Genomic DNA, 22,503 nt, shown 5'->3' on the forward strand with positions numbered 1-22,503 from the left:
ACTGAAGGCCTACCATCAACTTTTACTAAGCGATGCGATTCCGATGCAGATCAGTTTAGGTACCTAAACTGAATCGCTAAAATTAGTACCATGCCTTTTACTGAATGACGTTTGGATCGCTTATTAAGAATGAACGAAATAAATTTGTCTGTGGCCCGCGGTGTGCGAAAGAGATGACGCTCTATAACAGTCGTTGCATAAGTTTGTCTCTCTTACTCGAACCATACCATGCGTTTTGAAACCTAAAATGATATGATTTTAGCGGTTTTTTTGCGTAGAAAATACGAAAAATACATTTTAAAATTGCGCTGTATAGCGTCAAATTATAAGCCAAGCCATTTTATGTACTTATTAAATAATAGTAATATAAATAGATATAGTTCTTTGAATTACAAATTAAATGTTTGCTTAGGTGTTTTCGTAAAAATAACGAGTTATGAACGCACCTTCATTGATGTTTGATTTGACAGGAGCACAGAGTATATTTTTTTAATTCTTTGTTGCGAACAGGCTATAGCCCAGGCCCTTACTGCATCGTCCTTAGTATTTTCATTTTTGGTATTTATTTTCAGTATTTTGTTTTACAAAAAAATCCAATAAAGTATTCTCATCTTATCTTTCATCAATAAAATTTTTCTGTATTTTTTCACTATTTTTTAAAAGTTATTAACAACACGATTCACTTTCCTCTGAGGAAGTAGCAACTTTTTTCGAATCGCTCACTTGGACACATAACCCATCCAGTTAAGATTGAAATATTACCTCATGGTACGAATGAATGAACGAACTAAATCAGTTTGCGATTCAATTGACATCTTTTGTGACATTCAATTTACATCATTGCGATTTAATCAGTTGATTTGAAGTCAACCTAAAATAGATAGCTCTAATCACGTCGTGGTACAAAATAGCAAAGCAGTTCATTTTAGGTTGTTAATTGAATCGCAATAAGAGTTCATGGTAGGCCTGCTGATGTTCTACATGCGTGCTTACGTTGTCGAGCGGCGCGCGCCATATTTGATACCTATCAGAATTAAAATTAATGAATATACAACACCTCAATAAACACAAGATCATAATATTAATATAGATTTATTTTATATCACAATATGTTTACCCTAAACAGTTCTGTTTAATAAACATTAACAAAATTTTGTGTACCTACTACAGAATCGTAAGTGTAACTTAAAATTGATAACTTTATTTGAATAAATTACAATTTTATAAGTCAATATCAATACGAGAAGTGTGTGACTTAGAATTTATTTTTGATTAATCAACGGTTTCTATAATAATACAATATCAAAAATTAAATAAATTATGACTTCATTTAAGTAAATACGGTAGGTAAAAGTTAAGTTAGAGGTAAGGAGATTAACTCTAGATTAGGTTTTGTTGTAGCCAGTTGAGGTAGTGGGTAACCCTGGTATAAACACCAGGGTAGCCAGGTTCCCCGCATTTGTTCCCGAACGAGACTACCCCAATTTGTGTCCATCGGCCTTGAACTAGCAACATAAGCGGACCACCGGAGTCACCCTGAAAAATAAAAAAGAACATAATTATATTTATTGAAGACACGAATGAATCAACAGAATATAAACTGTTTTTTCAATGAATTGGTGGGCTGAAATGTTTTCTATTGCCTAAGTAAGTTGCAATATCGAGTAGCAATTGTAATACCCCGGTACAGTCCGGTAAATTTGTATTTGAATATATGACAGGAGTTGTTGTTTGAGGAAGTTCGAAAAAATCCAATAAGACCTCTTCACTTACTAACTTAAGGAAGTTGTTTATATAATCAATTCATTTTGCATTGTTTTTGTTACATAGTTGGTTTAGCAGGCACATCCAGCTTCTTTTATAATTGAGCCTGGACTGATTGCTAGTACCTATTAGCATACAAACGATAACAGTGCTAAGCAGCACTCAAAATATTTAACCCTAGCTAGCAAATTATAAATGTTTATGTGAATTTCACACCTTAACTACGCAAGAAATAATGAACGTTGGCGCTCACTTTTTCTGGATACAGGAAAGGTGTATTTTCACTCGACTTCTCAATGGGTTCCAGAGGGACCGTGGTATGTAATGCGGTCTAAGGCTGAGATCTATAGAGCGTACGTAGGGTTTTCTCAGTCTTTACTTACGTAAAACTTAGCTGAGTGTGATAAAACGCAAACTTGACTTTTGCATTGGGTTGTCTTACCTTAACCTCAGCATAATATCAGCTGTCAAATGACTATAAAAACGAAATCAAAGATTATGATAAACTTACACTCAGCTGAATTATACGTAAGTAAAAATCAAAGTCTAAGAATGCTCTATAGACCTCAGCCTTAGTCGTGGGTAAAAGATAGTTGAATAATATATCTGTTCTACCTGACAAGCGTCGACTCCGCCCCTGGCGTATCCCGCGCACAGGAAACTGTCGGTGATGGGCTGGAAGTACGCCCGGTCGCAGTCGTCGTTCCTCCACACCGGCAACCTGGCCTCCAGCTGCCTGGAGCTCTCCCCCCCGCCGTAGCGCGTAGTGCCCCACCCGACCACCGTCGCAGCCGATCCCTCGAACTGGTTATACGACATCCCGTGCGGCAAACATATGGGTATCACATACTTAGATTTCTGCACATTTTCTGTAATGAAAATTGTTTGATTTGAATATTGTTGAACAATAATTACTTATACGCAACAGAAAAAAAGCATAGCACGTGATGTTATGACAAGAATATAATAATATTAAATTCCTATTTTTTGAGTATTGTATTTTCAGCCTTAGTCAAGTGTGTTTTGTCTCTGTCTTCATAATTGTGAATACTATCGTAATCTGGATTTAAAAACGGTACCTACTCCGGATACCAGTAAATTCGAGATCCGGGTGAATTATATTCAAATACAAATTTTTTTAATTTCAAATACCACCTATTCTAATGAGAAGAACAAGCGCAAGAAAATATCCTTATGGTAGTCGCTTCATTCTCCATGTGTGGTATTATTAAAAAAGTAATTTATGTTATCGTACCTAACCTTTACCTTATATATACTTTTAAATAAATATAATTCTTAAAAGTTTCATGAGTACCTAATCCAAGATCTGGTAAGAACCAAGGTTCCAAGATCTGATCAGAAGTCGTTGATCTGTTAACTTTTTGAAGGTATTCTAAATTCGAATATTTTTATACAAAATACGATTTAAACACATATTGGACGTTAAAATATACAGCCCCTTCGAAAATATATGCCTCAGTGTTTAAATTCTCTTTGTATGCCTCTTTACAGCTCCGTTCCAAGAAAGTCATATATGGAATAGTAATTATAGACAAACTTAACAATTATTTTCAAGATCTCTTGAAATATATTGTGTTGTAAGAACACAGAATTATACAAACTTGACTCATAAAATTATATAACTAATGTTACCAGCTAGCATCAGAACAGCGATGTCATTGTAGAAGCCAACTCTGGAAAACTGCTCATGTGCTCGAACGGCTGTCACGCGAAGTGTCACTGGGCGTGACGGTTCGTCCTCACGTGACAAGTCCACGTCACCCAAACGCACGCTGAACTGACGTGGAGGGAATCTGGAAAATGATATGTATCATTTAATTGCAGAAAATATAAACTGTAAAAGCGATTAAGTATATAAAAAAATATGATTTGACATTATATTATAATTAAATCTCAACATTAAATCTACACATATAAACATGATGTGTATTCTATAAACAATACTGAATACAAAGTACTTTGCTTGAATGGTTGTTGAAGAGTATGTGCGGGCAACACGTAAGAGTGAATAGATTCTGATTTTACATAAATATAACAAGAGGTTAAAGCCAACACACAGACTACATTAGCACGTTATAATTTGCAGTCTTAGTATTTTTGCTGCTTTATAGCGCAAGCAGCAAGCATCAGCAATCTTAAAACAATAGAAAAAAAGGGTTAATGCCTCACTACAAGCCGGTCTTATTCAGAAATTTCACCCAATCTCTATTTATAATCTCCTTTTTAATGGGAGTGCATTTTGACAAATGATTTGGTGTCAATGTTTTAAATGGCGATCTATAGATTAATCACGTCGTATAAAACCAAAGCCGAAATATAAAATATGCCACAAATACCACCTTAATAAGCTTCGACTGCTATATCTATACATTGCCGCATATACTCCAATGTTTGGCCAATAAGTAGCAATGTATAACGTTTATTCAATTAAGATTTGATTCTGACAGTGACAGATGACGCATGACTAAAGAGAAAGGTGTGATTACATTGTCTTTACGCACACTTTTGCCGTTCTGCTATTAGACTGCGAATGATATGTTCTTATATGCCTATAGAACGTCATTGGTTCAGATATAATTAATAATAAAGCTATAGCTTTTAAGGCAACATGTATTGTTTTAGTTAATTGCGATTTCCGCTCTCAAAATTGCCATTCCGCAATGCTGAAACCTACAGGTGATAATAAAATATGAAATAAAGTTTGTCGTACGGTCTTTGTTTCGAGTCCCTGGTACAATGAGCGGCCGTGAGGACATGCTTGCGTCCGATAAGGGTACCTCCGCACCAGAACTCTCTCCGCTTGGCTCCATGCAGATAGATGGCAGCCATCCATGGCCACGACCCTGGCTTCGATTCTGTTCCGCCAACAATCCGACCTCCTTCGTCCTCTCTCTGACCACAATCTAAATCGTATACAGATTATAGGTACAATTTTAAAGTTATTTGTATAATGTAGCGATTCTCAGCGTGTTACAATATTTACAAAAGAAAATCAGCGAATTACATTTCGACATTATTACGGAAATGATGTGTTTGATACACTGAAATGATATATTTATAAATGAGAGGCTGCAGCCAAACTTTGGTCATTACAGCGTTATTGGGTCCATACTCAATATTCCTTTAATTTTGGTTTCTACTTACTTGCAAATTTATTTTATAAAGCGCTTAAGAATAATAAAATTTTACGTTGCTCATGTAGTTTACCTTTTGACCCTTTGGCGCACTTTTTTTGTAATTGAAACATTTTCTGACTATTTAACAATGCTTTTATAAGTTTACTTTAATATTTCAAATATTTTTATTCAAAATAGGATATCACATCACTTATTGAAAATCAAAAACTACCACCCATTTCAAAAAGAATGCCTCAGACCTGCGAAGAACATGCGCAACAAACTCAGCGGGCTTTTTTTTTCATCAAAAAAAAAGTTTACAAAGTAATGCTGTACAATTAAACTTATTATTTAATAGTCAGAGGGCGGTCGTTCCATTGCCAATCTGTGGAATCATTGAGAAAGTCATTTATGTTATAATAACCTTTACCACACAAACGTTTTTTAACAATTCTTTTAATATCGTAGTACTTTTGTTTTAAACATTTTTTGGGATCTTATTGTAAATGCATATACAGCCCCACAAAAGACTTACTAACTAACGCCGAGTAGTAGGCATAACAAGTTTATGTTTGTTCCACGTGTTAACATTATGATTTTCACTGTTTCTAACAAATTCCTCAATGTGCTTATGAACATATAGAACATTATCATGAATATATTGAGAAGCAACAGACAAATTTTTTATTTATTTAAATTTTTCTCTTAATGATTCTTTAGGACCTAGGTTATAAATAGCGCGAATAGCCCTCTTCTGCAGCACAAAGATGGTATTAATATCGGCTGCACTTCCCCGTTAGTTTTTAAGAATCAGGTTTTCTATTTAAAATACTTTTTATTATAATTTGGATTAACATGCATTAAAATACAAATGACTAACTTACCATTTACATCAACAATATTGGAATAGTTGGAGATGATCGGCGGAGCAACTGTATAGAATGATGTTGTGGATGGCACTTTGGTTGTTGTTACGGTCGGCTTTGTTGTTGGTCTTGCTGTTGTGGTTGATTGTGGCTTTGGCTTTTTAGTGGTGAGTACCAGCACTGCTGAAGGTTTCTTAGTCGTTGTTGTTGTTGTAGGCCGTTTCGTTGTCACTGGTACTAGGTAAGTAGGTTTGCTTGTTGTTAGTGGCTTTTCAATAATAGGAGTTGATACTACAGCGTTTCTTGGACAACAAACGCCAGGTACGAATAGTTCTTTAAAACACAAAGACTCTCGCAGACTAACTAAATTTAGCAGTAATTGTGGACAGTTACTGAGATCTTCGCAGACACCATCCTCGCCTTCTGGAGTGGTACATGATCTAGCGTCGTTTTCATTTTGATTGCCGTTAGCAATCTTTGTGATTGGGGCATCTGGCAGTACTTTTGGCAAAGCTTTTTTCACAATAGGAGCTATTTTGTCGGTAACATTTCTTCCTAAGACATTTTTGCTAATAGTGTAAAGTGCTTGTGGTAGTTGTTGCAAATTTGGGTCAGCTTCACTTCGATCGTTGTCATTCACCATGTCAACCAGATAGTGTCCCACTGTGTTTATAGCTCCGAGAGTTTCAGAGATTCTGTTGAAAGCAGAGTCTGATAGGAGTCGTCCGTCATTGGCAGTATCTCTGGTTTCTGTATGTATGAGATCAACAGACGATCTGCTGTCATAGTATTGGGGATTATCATATGGAGTATATTGTCTATCAATGTTGGAAAATGGCTGGTAAGGACTACTCCGGTAGTATGGCATGTTATCTGGTGATCTTTTTCTGGGGGTGGAGTATTGATTCCAATGTGACAGTCTGTGTTGTAGATTTGGACTAGTGTCAGCCGTGGTCTGTCTGAAGGAAACTGTAACAGAAAAATAATGGCTGAGCATGTTAATCAAAGTTAATACTTACGGCTAGAAAGCGCTATTGTTTTTACTTTTTACTGGTGAAAAATTTTTCACAGTTGAAAATCACTACAACAAGCGAAGTGACAAATTGCACGCTCAAGGCCAAAGATGCTTAACAAGTTGTTAGAAAAGTGCAAAGTGGTCATCATCCTGCGTCATTCATGGTTTTGTGGGGAGTTTTTTTTATCAAGGAGTTATAAAGCTTCGTTTTTTTGAAAGTGTAGGAGTGAAGTTTTCGGCCAAAGTATATTAAGAGATTGTTTTAAAACATAATAAGAAATCTTTTGGTAAAAAAGTTATTAACCTTTATTAAATATGCAACTGGTCACAAAGCACGAAATACACAAGCTGAAGACTGGCCCTCGTCTAGCCCAGAACATAAACCGTGGACTTTAAATTATGGTCAGTTTAAGAAGACATGGCATTCCTTAAATGAAATTTTGACATCGAGTTGCTTAAGAAATGTCTATCAAAAGCAGTGGCTAAATATACAACATTTATCACATTTGTCATGCCGCCCTATACTGGATTTGCTGTAACCAAACCCCGGTGTTAATTGCTCTTTATAAATCCCCAACATTTTTTAGTACAAATTGTTATCAGTAAAAGTTAAGGTGATGCATACCTACCCGGATGCAGGACTGTCTGCTGGCATTGTGCTGGCGTCAACATCGGTATACCTTCAACAAAATATTACTACGTTATAATATAAAAAGCAAGAAATTCAACAATTGGAATTTGACGTCCTTGACTTATTGCTGCCAAATATAGGCCCTGGCTAAACAAAGAAAATCTTTAAACTGTGCCATAATAGAAATGGAGAATATAGTATGTTAAATGTCCTATTAGAACGTGGGGTGCTGACATAACATATACTATGAGGAAACTGAAATGGAAAAGTACTGGACTAAGGAGAAAGAAGAGAGGCAAAGAGTCCAAAGATTTCGGAGTTGAGTATTATCCCATCCATGCCAATGATAAGTATGAATGCACACAGGATGAACATGACTTATTGATTGATACTTGTATTTCGTGGCAGTGGTAGCAATTTTGCGACACACATAATATCAGGAATCCTCTTAACGGAAAAAGTAGAAAACGAAGGCAACGAAAAAGATGAGAGGATGGATTTTCATCATACTGATATCGGTGAAACAGGCTGGAGAAGAAAGGCAAGGGACAGTGCTGTGGAAAACTTTAGGGGAGGTTTTAGCCAAAGGACAATTAATTAATTTATGGATTACTTTTTCCATTACCTTTTCTTTTAAATTAAAAGGTATTAAGTATTTGTTTCCAGCGTCAAAGAAACTGCGTGCGCATAATCTTTACGCGCAGTTGAAGTAAAACTTTTGGTTCAACAGCTATTTTTCTTATAATTTGCTCGCAAACGCTGTCTAAACTTAATATTTTTAGCAGCATTGGAATATGGAATTGCTTACTAATTCTAGGTTGCATATCATACAAAATAGCTGTAAGGGTCAATGTATCGCTGCAGCTGCTGTTTAGGCGTTATAATAAAAAAATTCTTAACGAAATTTTATAAAAAAAAGAACAAGATCGGGCATTGATGAATAAATGCTCGAATGAGTCGTAGTTTTTAACATTAAATAAGTGATTTCTTATCCTAATTTGAATAAAAATATTTGAATTTGAAATACAAATACCCATAACGAAAACAGTTTTATTTGAGATTATAGTCGCACATAATAGTCGTGTGATACATTCACACAAGATGGATCACGACCACACTCCATTCGGACTCGTGTTTGTGAAGTTCACGAACACAAAACGTGAAAGTATCCATTGTAAGTTATGTAACATGCATTTTTTCTTTACAACACATCTCTGTGGAAAGTCAATGTTTACTACACGTGCAAGTACACTTTAAAGCCTTCAAGACACTTTTGTAAATATATTTAATTTATTTTTGTTTCAAAATTATGCTGATTTAGATCTCTTCAATGACAATTTAGCGGATCTCAAACGAAAATTACTTGCAATTGCTTAATATTGTCATAAGATTTTCTTGTATATATTCATAAATTGTTAATTTCTATCATATTTTGTAATAAGTTTAATTTAATTTACTAGTATTTTAATTTTTAAGTCTTGTTTTTGCCTATTGTAAATATCTATTATGAAATGCTGTGAATGCCTTTAAGTAATAGATATACTAGAGTATATAGAATCTTTATATTGTGTAAGCAAATGTCATGTATACCTATTGTTGGCGTTCCAATGAATAAATAAATAAATAAAAAATCTAAGAAGTACCTAATTCTAGCTAGGCTTGAAAAATTCCAGATAAAAGTATAAAACATGCCTGATTCGACAAGAGGCAGATTTATTACCTACGGCTAATTAAAACTTTCCATGTCGGAATAATTTAAAGTGAATTCAAATAAACATTGTGCGACGGTTTGATTAATTATAATAATAAATTTCCGGTTGTTCTCGTCTTGACAATGGAGAGTATTTGCACAGACACAACCCAGTAGCCAGGATAATCCATCAGCAACTTGCTCTTCGATATAATCTTGTGTTTTTTGAAGTCCCGTATTATAACTATACTCTGGAGCCAGTTTTGGAAAACAGCCGTGCCAAGCTCTACTGGGACCGATCTATCATCACGGACAGAACTATCACTGCAAATAAGCCTGATATTGTGTTGGTAGATCGGTTAGAGCGTCGGGCATTTATTGTTGATATCACCATCCCGTGTGATGATAACCTTGTGAAAGCTGAAATAGACAAATTGTCGAGGTACCTAGACTTAGCACACGAGGTTACTGACATGTGGGAAGTTGATTCAACAATAGTCGTTTCCGTAAACGGTCTTATAGCAAAGACCCTCGAACATCATCTCAAGAGGCTCTCACTTAATAACTGGATAAAGGGTCAGTTACAGAAAGCAGCTGTTTAGGGAACGGCACGCATCGTGCGGAAGTTCCTCAGTCTGTCGCCCTAACCACCGGCGGAATTGTCGTGACCAACGCCCGCCGGCGGGACTCAATTTTTTATATTTACATTTGTAATATTGTTTTTTATAAATATGTTACATATATAAATGTAGAAAATAAGATGAAATTGTAATAAAGAGAATAATAATAATAAATGTTAAACTACTTATGAATATTAAGATATTAAAATCTGTTTTAGTTGTTGTGCTGGGAGCAAAGATGGTGGACAATAAAAGTCATTATAAACTACATTGGGCACCTAATATAGGCAAGCTGTCACACCAACTTCTTTCTCAAAAATATTCGCCTCTAACAGACGCCAACTGCACGTCTCGTTTACTTTAATGACTTCCTCAGCATCATGTCATATAGCCTGTTATTGTGGGGTGATGTCGCTGATATTTTCTGCTATCTTCGTGCTGCTGAAGAGGGTTGCTCGCACCATATATGGAATGAGTCAACGCGAGTCGCTAAGAGATAAATTCAAGGAGATAAGACTTGACTTTTTGACTTAACCGTAATCATAAAAAAATATTAAAAAATAAATTATACATAATAATTCACCTCAATAAATCAAATTTCCATAATATCATTCGGAACATCCTGTGAGAAATCTAGTAGCCACGCGGTAGCATACTCACCTACTTCGTGCCGTCTTTTGCGAACATGTAAAGATGATTAAAATTTTGTTTCCTAAATATATTATGTACATAATTTGTATGTTTGAAAATGTTAAAATTTCAATTAAATACTTTAAATTTCGAATAAATACTTAAATAAATGCTTTTCGAATCCCACACGGATGGGCAGCGTTCGGGAAGCTCCGTAAAATCTTCTCGTCCCCAAATACCACAGTGTCTGAAGATGAAGGTTTTTACTTTTTTTTTAAAGAAAATAGGTGACGAGACGAGCAGGACCTCAGCTGTTGGTAATTAATACGCTCTGCCCATTACAATGCAGTGCCGCTCAGGATTCTTGAAGAACCCCAAAAATTCTGAGCGGCACTACAACTGCGCTCTTCACCTTGAGACGTAAGATGTTCAGTCTCATTTGCCCAGTAATTTTACTAGCTACAACTTAACTGAGCTTAAGCGTACCATAACCTTTGATTTCGTGAAATTATGCGGAGCTTAAGGCGAAGAGTAAGCAGAAAACACGCAAACATGGTGCTTTTAGACAAGTTTTGTGGTGAAAGTATAGCAATTCGAGCTATGAACACAACTTATTCCTGTTACACATATCCTTAAGTCTTATTTGTAGGTTGCTAATGCTTGCTGTTGGTTATAGTTAACACTGCCGAGCCTTTTTGAACTGCCACTTTTCTTTGAAGTTAAACAAGTTTTTTGGCATGGCGGGACGCATTTTTTTGGTACTTTTCTCATAAAAGTTACTCTTATAGCTTGTACTTTTTTGTGTAGGTTCATTTATTCAGATTAGTCGTGAATAACGAGGATTGTAAGCATATAAACTGTTTTCCACTCAATTTTGCGGCTTTGTTACATAGATAGCGGGCCGGCAGCCGTGAACTCATATCGCTCAAGGTCGCTGGCATTTAGTGTCGCCTTAAGCTAAGACAGCCATGAATTTGTCAAGTTCGGCTTTTATCACACTCAGCCAAGTTTTGCATAAGTAAATTCTGAGCTAAGTACTAAGTACTGTCTAAGTACTAAGTATAGATATCGCCTTGACTAGATATTGGATGACAGATGGAGGCGATGTTTCTATGTTTGAGAGCCCGTAAACGACTCACATGTCGTAATTGGTAACGCCACAGTGATGCAGTGAAGGTTAACAAATAGGTATTTATTACGATTTCACTTTTATTTGCATCCATTTAAGTGAAACTTAATAGGCCGCTGGTTTCACGGTGCCTTCTATGTTAACTTGATTTCCCGCCTACATAATAGTTTGTTCATATGGCCATGCTCAGTGGCCAGGACTTTTGTGGTGAGACTCGAAATATATTAAGGGGAATGGAACATTTAATATTCATTTGTACTTCATTATTTACAAAAAAGAAACGTTAATGAATCAAAAATACAATAATACTTCCATTATACTTCCAGGATGCCGGCTAGATTGTGGGTACCACAACGGCGCCTATTTCTGCCGTGAAGCAGTAATGTGTGAGCATTACTGTGTTTCGGTCTGAAGGGCACTGTAGCTAGTGAAATTACTGGGCTTAAGATGTTAAGTCTCATTTGACTTAACATCTTATGTCTCAAGGTGACGTGCGCATTTGGCACTAGGCACTCAGAATTTTTGGGGTTCTTCAAGAATCCTGAGTAGCACCGCATTGTAATGGGCAGGGCGTATCAAATACCATCAGCTGAACGTCCTGCTCGTCTCGTCCCTTATTTTCATAAAAAATAAATACATACGTTCATATTAGTACGAGCATAAGCACATATTGTGATTTTAAACACGTATTTGAACCGGCGGCTTTTGTAGGTTACAAACGTTTCATAATAATTGTTTATTATTCATTCCGATCATAAATGTCATAATAGAATACGATAATTGTTGACAATGAAACGACAATAGCATCTGACAATCAGCTATAAGCTAGCTCAAAGCCGCGCTGTACGTAACCATTCCCTGACTCAATGACCGCAATCTTGAGAGTGAAAGTGAGTGATGTCATTCGCGAACTCTCATTTGTTTTACCATCTAATGTAATCTGCGCAACATAAACATATGTATGTGTTTCTTCAACATAGTATTTTCTTTAATTAACGCGAGTGTAACACATTTAAATAAAACACTTTAAAAGGATTAAAACGCGTGTAATTGTAACTGTTTTTACATTAGATATTTGATCGCGTTTCAATCCTTTACAAGTGTTCTATTTTCTTCAACATTGAATATAAATTTATTATCTTGGGCGTTTTCTGCAAGCAAAATGTTATTCTGCAAATTTATTTCCCCTTTTTCTCGTTTTACAAATAAGTTTTCAAAGGTTCTTTAACAATGCTGTGGATAGCCACATTGATTGATCTATAAATTTACCTCTTTGTGATTGACCATAGGGTCAAAATAGCGTCTTCAAATTGTAATCTATACTTCGTTCTTACACTCTCAGTACTTATAATGTACATTTTTGCGACGAGACAAAACTATACTTACGTTCCCACGCTTTCTAAATTTTCTTAACTAAACATCTGTTATTTGGGAATTTTTCTCAATCCCTTTATTTACAACCTTTTGAAAACAATACTTACTGCTAAAAGTTGTAAAATTCTCGTGTCACAATGTTAGTTACCTTACTGTTCCGAAACGGCTTTAAAGATTTTTACCAAATTTTATATGCATATTCAGTAGGTCTGAGAATCGGCTACTATGTATTTTTCATCCCCCTAAATGTTAAGGGTAGTCCGCCACAAATTTTTAATTTTTTAATTTTTTGACAATTTTTTTTATGTTTTTATGAAATAATGAAGTCAGCATTGAAAAGTACATACAAATTGATATTTTTGCCCTTCCACGATCTACAACTATTTTTGTATCACGATTTTTATATTATTCTGTTCCATCCACCAAACCGATATAGGGTTGCAAGATGGCAATCGAATACAATAATTGTAGTACGATATATTTGGTAGGTCTGAGAATCGGTTGCATCAAAATTTTAATAATTCATTTTTTTTTATATGTTATATGGCAATACGACGTTTGCTGGGTCAGCTAGTTTTAATATATTATTTTTTGATTTCTATATCAAAGCTTAGTTATCCAACATTCGATTATAATGATGAACAAACATCATAACTATATTTTTGCTACACTACAGAATGGATTTGGGATATAATACAGGGACTTCGCACATTCCATTCGGAACTGTATAGGTTATATAGAAAAAAAAATTGGTTATACCCAAATGTATATACAGAAAATAAAATACAATAAATTTTGACACGATGAGTCCGGATTTCGGAATCCTTGTTGAAAATATAATTATCTCCATATAACCTTTCATCCCTCTTATCTTACCATTAAAATATTTTTTATTTGAATTAAAATTCGATGTAATAAATATAAATATTAGGCAGATTTAAAAAACACAAATGGCACAGCTTACTAATTATCTGGTAAAAGAGAGTTTCTCTTTCAGGCGGCAATCTGTGTAATCTTTTATGTAATAAAAAAAAACTGTGGTGAATGCTCTTTGATGGACACATAATAGAAATGTAGATTAACTTTATTCTTTTAGTTTAAGAGCGAGCTTTTGTCGATGCAGCGTCTATGCCATTTTTTGCTGCTTTTGTGGGAAAAATAGTGTGAAATTTTTTCTTCTCTCTCTTTGCATTCTGTACCGCCGGCCGCAGTTCGAAATCTGGCTTACTGCCTCCAGATTTTTGGTCAATTTACCATATTATGTTCTGAAAAAATAGAGCTCGTATGAAAAACGTACAATAAGCTCAACCGCCACTCTTTTAAATCAATGAGTATTTAAAATAGCTGATATAGCAAATTTGTAAAGAATTTTTCGTGTTAAAAGTTAAAAAGCGTTTAAAATATCAAATATTTCATAATAAGTAAAAAATAAACATAGTATAAATTATAATAAACATGGTATATTGGATGCATCGACCTTTACAGCCGGAATTCATTGTTTATAATGATGCTCCGTGAACATGAGGGTCAACAAACAAAAAAAGTGATTTATTAACTATAACAGGTCGACCACAAGAAGAACAACTTCAGGAGAGGACCAGGACTTAAGGAATATGAGACAGTGGAAACAGACCGGAGAGAGACAGGAGAGTGTCTGCGTTTCGGGGCCTATATCTATTCGAGGCCATCCATATATTACGTCACACTCATTTCATTTTGACCCCTTCCCTGTCCTAGACACAGCTGGTCATAATTGTGATCAATTTGATATTTAGAAATATACGTTTGACTAGCAGTTTCCGATATTATTTTTATTTCCATTTAAATTCTTTTTCAATAACATCAAAATTAAACCAAACAAAGGCATGAAAATTAACAAAACATAAAAAATAACCTATACTAATATATTTGCAAGCTTGTATAAAATATTATATTTTGAAAAATTGTTATCATAAAGTTCACAAAATTTGGACCCCTGCCCGCCTCTTGTCACACAATGTCACACTTCGCACACCCCCTCCCATCCCCTTTACGTGTGACCTAATTTATGGATAGCCTACGCCTCATAGTGGCAACTCTACAGGCGTACCTAATGCGTAAATAAATACTTATATTTGTGTAACAAAACAGCAGTTGCCAAACTGTCAGCCGTTGCCGCGTATCGGGGCGTCGTTGCATAACTTGCATACAATGCACGCGGATATGTTGTAACTGGCGAGCGAATCGCTAGCCGCGTAACACTCGAGATCCGGTTTATGACGCGCGCAAGATGCTGCCATCACAATACTGCGGGCTGACTGGCACCAGGCACTGCCAGATTAGTGGCCATTAAGTTAAGCCATCGACCGGCGTACCCAACACCATTCCGTAACCGTTTCTTAGTAATAATATTCATATTCATAAAGTACATTGTCGTCTAAATAAATTGAAAACTTTAAGGCTGCGTCACATTAGAATGTGTTTCAGTATCAAATTTATTTCAGCTTTAATTTATTAGTAAATCGATGGAATAAAATTTAGAACCTTTTTCTTTTGACTTTTATAAGTGTGGTTTGCTTGACCTACATGAATAATGTGATTTTGGCTCGATTTGATTTTAAATCATAAACATTTAAACAAGAAAGTAATATAAATATTACTGACTGTAGGCTATATGTTATACAAACACTAGCTGACTAGTTGTTTTGCCATAAGTATATATACAGTACCCCGCACCTGCTCATTGTATGAATTGTCATTATTGAATTAAGTCTGTATAGACAATGACAGCTGGGAAAACGTCGAAAAAAGTAGACTTTAGAACTAACCTCTATTTTGAGCAATTCACGCACACTAACACAAAGTGTCATACAAATCGCGAGTCTAAGACGTAGCTTGTCAAGCAACAAAACTAATAATCTGATAATCCTTGCCCGTTTTTATCGGTTGTCTAACAGCAAGACTCTATCTAGACGTATAAATTATGTAAGATAATTTGTTATGTTTTTAAAGTGATAACCCTCACTTCTAGGATTAATACACAAATAAAATAAAAAAAAAAAAACATTATTTGTGTATCTAAGATACACACGTAGATTATTTGCTTGATATAACATAGGCTATGTTTCAATAACGCAAGACGTCGCAGGCGCTAGTCATTATTATAGTAGTTTATGTGACTGTAAATGAATGAAAGCAGTAAATGCAGCATAAGGGCATATTTTAATGGCTAATTATGTACAGTTACATACACTGCTTTATCTACTCAATTATTATCATATGCCTCCATGATGTAATAATCATTCAGATAATGGCGGCAATGAAAAGTTTTCTGGCAGCTGTCATAGTTTTTTTTTAATTCAGAGACAAACTAGAGTCGGCCCCAACAATGATATCGTTCGATATCTTACAATTGAAATTTCATTTCCAACTAAACGTCATCTCGACTGATATTAGAAAAGAGGTCAAATCAAATTGCTCTAAGGAGGCGTTCGAAATTTGAATTAAAAAATATTAACGAAATATTTGATCTTAATTATCTATCAATACTAACATTATTACATTTTTTGTTCTAACAATTCAGTCTCGTCAATCAATTTTTATGGTGTTCATAATGTGCGGCTCTCGAACGCATCGTGGAGGGTTTACGATATTTAAGTATATAAAACATTTTTTAGCCCATTTGATAATATAGGTAGAATGTCTTACGTCAAATTAAAAAAATAATTACAAAAGAAGTACAGAATTTATGGTTGAAGTTTCGTGAATTATACGTAAGTTTAATTAGATGGTAACCAGTGGGAATTTGATACGCCTGCTTCCCGGAGCACGATGTGTTACGAAATTTGGTGTGTCATCGACCTGGCCACACCGGCCCATAATCCGGTTCACCGTTCACAATTATGTTCAACCTCACCTCTTTATTAATACTAATGTAATGTAAAGATCTCGTGCATCGAAGGGCTTTCAAACAGCCAAGGTACTGGCTAAAGTTAGATATCAGTATCTTCATAACAGGAAAGAGAACTTTCAAAGTTTCTTTGTCAAACTCTACTTAATTATAGATTAGGTAATTAAATAATGAATACCAGGACCAATTAGAGATAAAACGAAAAAAATTATATAAAAAAATGGCTCTGTCGTAAATCCTATTACTCCACAGCTGAATATCTAAATGATCGGACAGCCTGGAACTAGATTGTGATTATTTTATAGCGATAGAAATGACTGTACAATATTGTATATTTTTATTGAAAAGAGCGCAAAAAAAGAATGCTGGGAGAGTTTCTTGCGCCACTTCTTCTCTCTCAGAGCGCCATTTGTTTCCAAAGCGGTAGTAGTATCTAGTATATTAGAAATGACATCAAAAATAACTCTAAAGGAATCAATTTTGAGAAAATAAATGCCTTATATGCCTTTCAACGGCTTGGTTTCCAGGATGTGCTCTGCAGATGTCCTTACACACAGCGCCTTTCTTTCTTTAAGATGAAATCCCTAAACACGCGCCGTAAAATGTTTGATATCTTATTTATTTCCAAAATAGTTAACAATTATGTCAATAATACGAAGCTGCTCGATAAAATACCTCTCACCGTGCCTTTGAGGTATCCGCGTAAAAGTATTCATAATACATTTAGCAGACCTCTCATAAAATCAAATTTAGGACTGAATTCGCCAATTCTCAGAGCTGGCGAACAATATAAAATGCTTGTTAGAAAACACTCAAATGTATGTACTCTCATGGCTCACTTAAGAATAAAATACTAACATACTTTTAAGTCATACTATAAACTAACCTAGTAACTTAAACAAATTTTCACATTTACTTTTATTTGTACTTAGTTTTAAAACACCTACTTTGAATTAGAATTGTAAATAATGTTAAGTTTATATTTGTAAATGTATTAATATGTATTCTGTTGAAGTGCCTAATAAAAATAAATAAATAAATAAATAGATGTGTCAAGGACACATCAACTGTCACGCTTCTAGTATAGATATTATAAATTCTGATTCTATAACTAAACTTAAAAGTAATTTTTATTCAAAATTTTCGTAATAATTATTAGTCTTCCATATTTTTATTAATATCATACCGAGCGATATTGTTTTAACGCAAGCTGTGTTTGCCTGTAATTGCGTCTGCATCTCTATTTATAATACGAATGTGAATTCTGGTCGTAACTAAAATGTAAACTTGTTGGCGAACATTATAAATAAATTAATAAACTCAAATTTATTTATTTTTTAATAAAATTATGGCTCTAACCCCAAGAAAGGCTGTTTATTTTAGGCCTAGAAATTATGAAATTATATACTTTTTTTGCGTAACAAAACAAAACAAAATTATTCCTCATGCCGTTTTACGTTTGTAAAAAAAATTACGTTTGTGAAAGAACAATATTGTAATAAAGATGGTTTTAAATAAAACCAATTTAGTCTGAAGTATGATACAAACTTGACTCAGTGGAAGAGCGCTCGCACGGAACGCTCGGAGCTGTAATTATTTAAGAATATAACCCTTTATAGCCTAAACACATGGTCGGATTTGGTACATTGGATGGTCCGGTGGGCGCCTCGCACCTACTGGTTCAGCCTTGTGCCCGGTAGGGTTTAAACAGTTTATAATTTTGTGCGATGCACAATGCGACATACTATCGAATATGGTCTGCTACTAGACCACGTCCTGTTATGAACAATTGTCATACGAGGTAAATTGCCGAGTTAACATATTAGTTTTATATAAAAGCGATAGCCGCCACGCGGTGCAGAGAGTTGGCTACACTCGGTCTTGTGAGTAAGTTCTGTATAAAATTGTGTGTGGAAATTAAAGTAATTCGGGAGTCAAAAAGTGTTTTTTTAAAAAGGCCACCAGCGCGTCCATCCTAACAAAATTGGTGTCAGAAGTGGGATTTCGGGAAGGCCTATAGTTTGGGAAGACCCGGAATCAAGGATAAAGAGCTACGCCTGGATCCTGTAAGAGATAGCTATTAAGTCTTAGCCTTGTAGTTGCAAGCCAGCATCTCTTAAACACCTCCTAACAGTTGATCGACGATAAGCCTCCGCTATCAAGCGTGAGCCCGCATCACCTGCTTAGTTCCACCACATCAGACCTCCGACCAGTGACCAGAAGGTCACCTGGAGCCATCCTCCCCGTGACCGTCCCACGGAGAACATCAGGTCATTGGACGAGTATGAAGATTTTATTAATTCTGTGAGTTATTTCTAATCTTTACTAAGAGTCCTAAAGTGAATAAATCACTCAGTGAATTTCAAAGTGAATGGTGAATTTCTATTTTATTTCTCAAGATTTATTTTTAAGATTTAGAACTTTATTTATAATTTGATTTTATAATTTTAAATGTGATTTTGAAAGTAAAAAGATCTTACTTTTTACAATTGTTACTATTTTATACAGCTTATATTTTAAATTTTATTGTGTGTTTATAATTTTGTCTGTGTGTTCTGATGCTCTGTACGCTTTTGTTATTTTATTAATAACTAATGCCTAAAACTATTAAACCGGAACAGTCTGTAGAAGTCGATTCAAATAGCGACTCAGACAGTTCTCTTTCAGAAGCGACACCCCAAAAGCCAAAAATTAAAATGAGTGAAAAACTCACACTCTCATTTTTGACGAAGTTCATCAAACCATACAATGGGGATCGCGAATCACTTCCTGCATTTTTAACGAATTGTGAAAATGCAATTTCTTTAGCAAGTACAGAACAACAGAACGTTCTTTTTAAATATATCGTGTCACAACTTGAGGGGAAAGCTCAATTAGCTTGTTGTCTAAAGAAATTTGGAAGTTGGCCCGAAATTAAACAGTTTTTAAAATCAACTTTCGGAGAAAAGAAACACTCGACTCATTTATTACTTGATCTGCAGAACTGCAAACAACTTCCCAATGAAGATGTGACGCAATATTCATTGAGGATTGAATCCTGTCTCACACGGCTTCAATCTGATATACATTATAGTTGTGAGAGTGATAAAGAACTCATCGGTAGAATTGCTGCAATGGAAGACTTAGCTCTCAACACATTTTTATTAGGCATGAATTCAAACTTTTCACACATTGTGCGCTGTAGAAACCCCAAAACTCTCTCTGACGCGATAACTCACGCGATAGAAGAGGAGAAGTTATTTAACTTAAATAAATTATCACAGAAATCTTCTAAATATTGTACTTTATGTAATAAAAATGGTCATTCAATATCTGAGTGCTATAAAAATAAGAATAGACATACAAAGTCTCATAAAGTTAATAATTATAACTCGCATCCTTCTAATTATAATCAAAGTTATAATAACTTTTCAAAGAATAATTCTTACAACGGTAACAAAGTATGCGTTTATTGTAAGAAGCGCGGTCACTTGATCGGTGAGTGTCACACGCTCAAGCATAAGAATGCCCAGCGAAATTCGAAACTTTCCCATGCACCGAATCGGACCGCATTCGCACCGAAAGGTAATAATTCCCATGTGAATATTATTGATGTAGATGGATGTAATGATAATCAAGACCATTTAAACTAAAAAGGGCTTCGGTTCCGTGTCTATCGAAGCCTTGTCATATTAGAAATGACACGAAACAAAATTATGTTTCTAATGGTTCTACTTTTCCCCGTGTTTCTAAATTTTATAAATCACGGTCAACATTAAATAATGGCAAAAGTCATTATAAAAGGTTTAATTGTAATACTGAGCGTTCTGATTTTGAAGGACATTTGCCCTGTGGTCAATCCATAGTTGCACAGAGTAATGTTCCTCATAGAGTAAATAATAATCGGAAATTATTTTATAAAACTCAGTCTTCTTATAGGTTTAAACAAACTGAATCTTCTGATTCTCAAGGACACCTGCCCTGTGGTCAATTCACGGTTGCACAGAGTAGTGTACCACAGAGAAATAAATATAATCAGAATAAATTAAATAAGATTAAACCTTCTCCCTGTGTCTCTGAGCCGTTCTTATTAGCACAGGTTAATAAAAAGGGTAAACCTAATGGAAAGAAAAATTATAAAAAAAATAATAATTCCAAACAATTAATAAATACGGATCAGTTTGTGGTTAATAGAATCGATAAAATATCATTGCCACATGTTTATTTTATAGTTAATAATAGCGAGAAACCTCTCAGCTTTTTAATCGACACTGGTGCTTCAATATCGATTATTAAATATTCGAGTTTATCAAATCATCCAGTGCTTAATTCACATACTGTGAAAATTCAAGGTCTCAATGATAGTAATTCATACTGTGAATCACTTGGCTCTATTTTATTAAACCTTGAATATAAGTTTTCAACAAAAAGTAAGATGCGTATTAATTATACTTTTCACTCCATCAACGACACAACAAATTTAGAATTCGATGGAATTATAGGAAGTGATTTTATTAAACACTTCAATATTGATGTTCAATATTCTACGAACTCTCTTACAGTGCAAGGTTATTCTATACCAATAAGTTTTACAAAAAGTTCTTATGCGATACCGGCACGTTCAGAAAGCGTGATCGAGTGTCAAGTTGCAAATTTAGATGAAGTGCATCATTTAAAAGAAGCTTTGGTTTTAGACCAAACTATTAGAGAAGGAGTTTATCTTGCAAACTGCATAGTCCGAATAAAGGATAATAAAAGAGTGAATGTTACTATTTTGAATAGTACTGATTCTCAAATTGAGATTAATGATTTTATGGTGACTGTTACACCTTTTGAATTTTTGAATTTGAAAAAAGAGATACCCTCCTCTTTAAATGCACAGCCCGTTGAATTAATAAATCATATTAATAATTTTAAAAAGGATAGGATCAATCAGGTTCTTGAACAAATACGCTGTTCACATTTAAATCCTCAAGAGAAGAAAAAGTTATTAAATTGCATATCAAATTATACTGATATATTTCATCTTGAAGGCGAACCTTTATCGTGTACAGATGTAATTCAGCACTCTATCAATACCGGTGATTCGGCACCGATCCATGTAAAATCCTATCGCTTTCCCGAAGTTCACAAAGATGAGGTTGAAAAACAAGTAAAGAAAATGCTTGAACAAAAAATCATCCAACCATCTACTTCCCCGTGGAATGCCCCTGTCTGGGTAGTTCCCAAAAAAATAGATGCCTCTGGTAAGCAAAAATGGCGTATTGTTATTGATTACCGTCGGTTAAACGATGTGACTGTTTCCGAGGTATATCCTCTACCCCTAATAACCGACATATTAGACCAATTAGGTCATTCCAAGTACTTTTCAACTCTTGATTTGGCGTCTGGCTTCCATCAATTAAAATTAAATCCCAGTGACGTTGCCAAAACTGGCTTCAGTGTATCAACAAATGGTATATCTGGACACTTTGAATTTACCAGAATGCCATTTGGTTTAAAAAATGCTCCATCAACGTTTCAACGTTTGATGAATATTGTCCTCACTGGTCTTCAAGGTCTTCATTGCTATATATACCTTGATGATTGTATTATCTATTCCCACGACCTTGAATCACACATAAATAAGTTAGAACTTGTATTTTCTAAGCTTAGAGAAGCCAATTTAAAACTACAGCCGGATAAGTGTGAATTCCTTAGACGTGAAGTCGCTTATCTTGGTCATGTCATTACTGACAACGGTGTTTCGCCAAATCCTGAAAAAGTTAAAGCAATTTCA

General features: G+C 34.8%; 1 protein-coding gene across 2 annotated transcripts in view; it reads right to left on the bottom strand.

Moving 5' to 3' along the window:
* Window positions 1-1,076: 1,076 nt before the first annotated feature.
* LOC126975608 (proclotting enzyme-like) overlaps window positions 1,077-22,503 on the bottom strand; it is a 35,635-nt gene continuing 14,208 nt past the window's right edge. Inside the window, exons 2-7 of one of the 2 annotated variants that reach the window (XM_050823574.1) lie at window positions 7,412-7,462; window positions 5,786-6,736; window positions 4,496-4,688; window positions 3,418-3,578; window positions 2,380-2,633; window positions 1,077-1,536 (exon numbers count right to left, since the gene is read on the bottom strand). In XM_050823574.1, the coding sequence (XP_050679531.1) occupies window positions 1,381-1,536; window positions 2,380-2,633; window positions 3,418-3,578; window positions 4,496-4,688; window positions 5,786-6,736; window positions 7,412-7,462 (1,766 nt within the window). In that variant the 3' untranslated portion in view covers window positions 1,077-1,380. Of the gene's footprint in view, window positions 1,537-2,379; window positions 2,634-3,417; window positions 3,579-4,495; window positions 4,689-5,785; window positions 6,737-7,407; window positions 7,463-22,503 lie in introns of both variants that reach the window. The other variant, XM_050823575.1, reaches the window with a different exon arrangement.

This window comes from Leptidea sinapis, chromosome 36 (genome assembly GCF_905404315.1).
Source record: "Leptidea sinapis chromosome 36, ilLepSina1.1, whole genome shotgun sequence".
Classification (NCBI taxonomy): Eukaryota; Metazoa; Arthropoda; class Insecta; order Lepidoptera; family Pieridae; genus Leptidea; species Leptidea sinapis.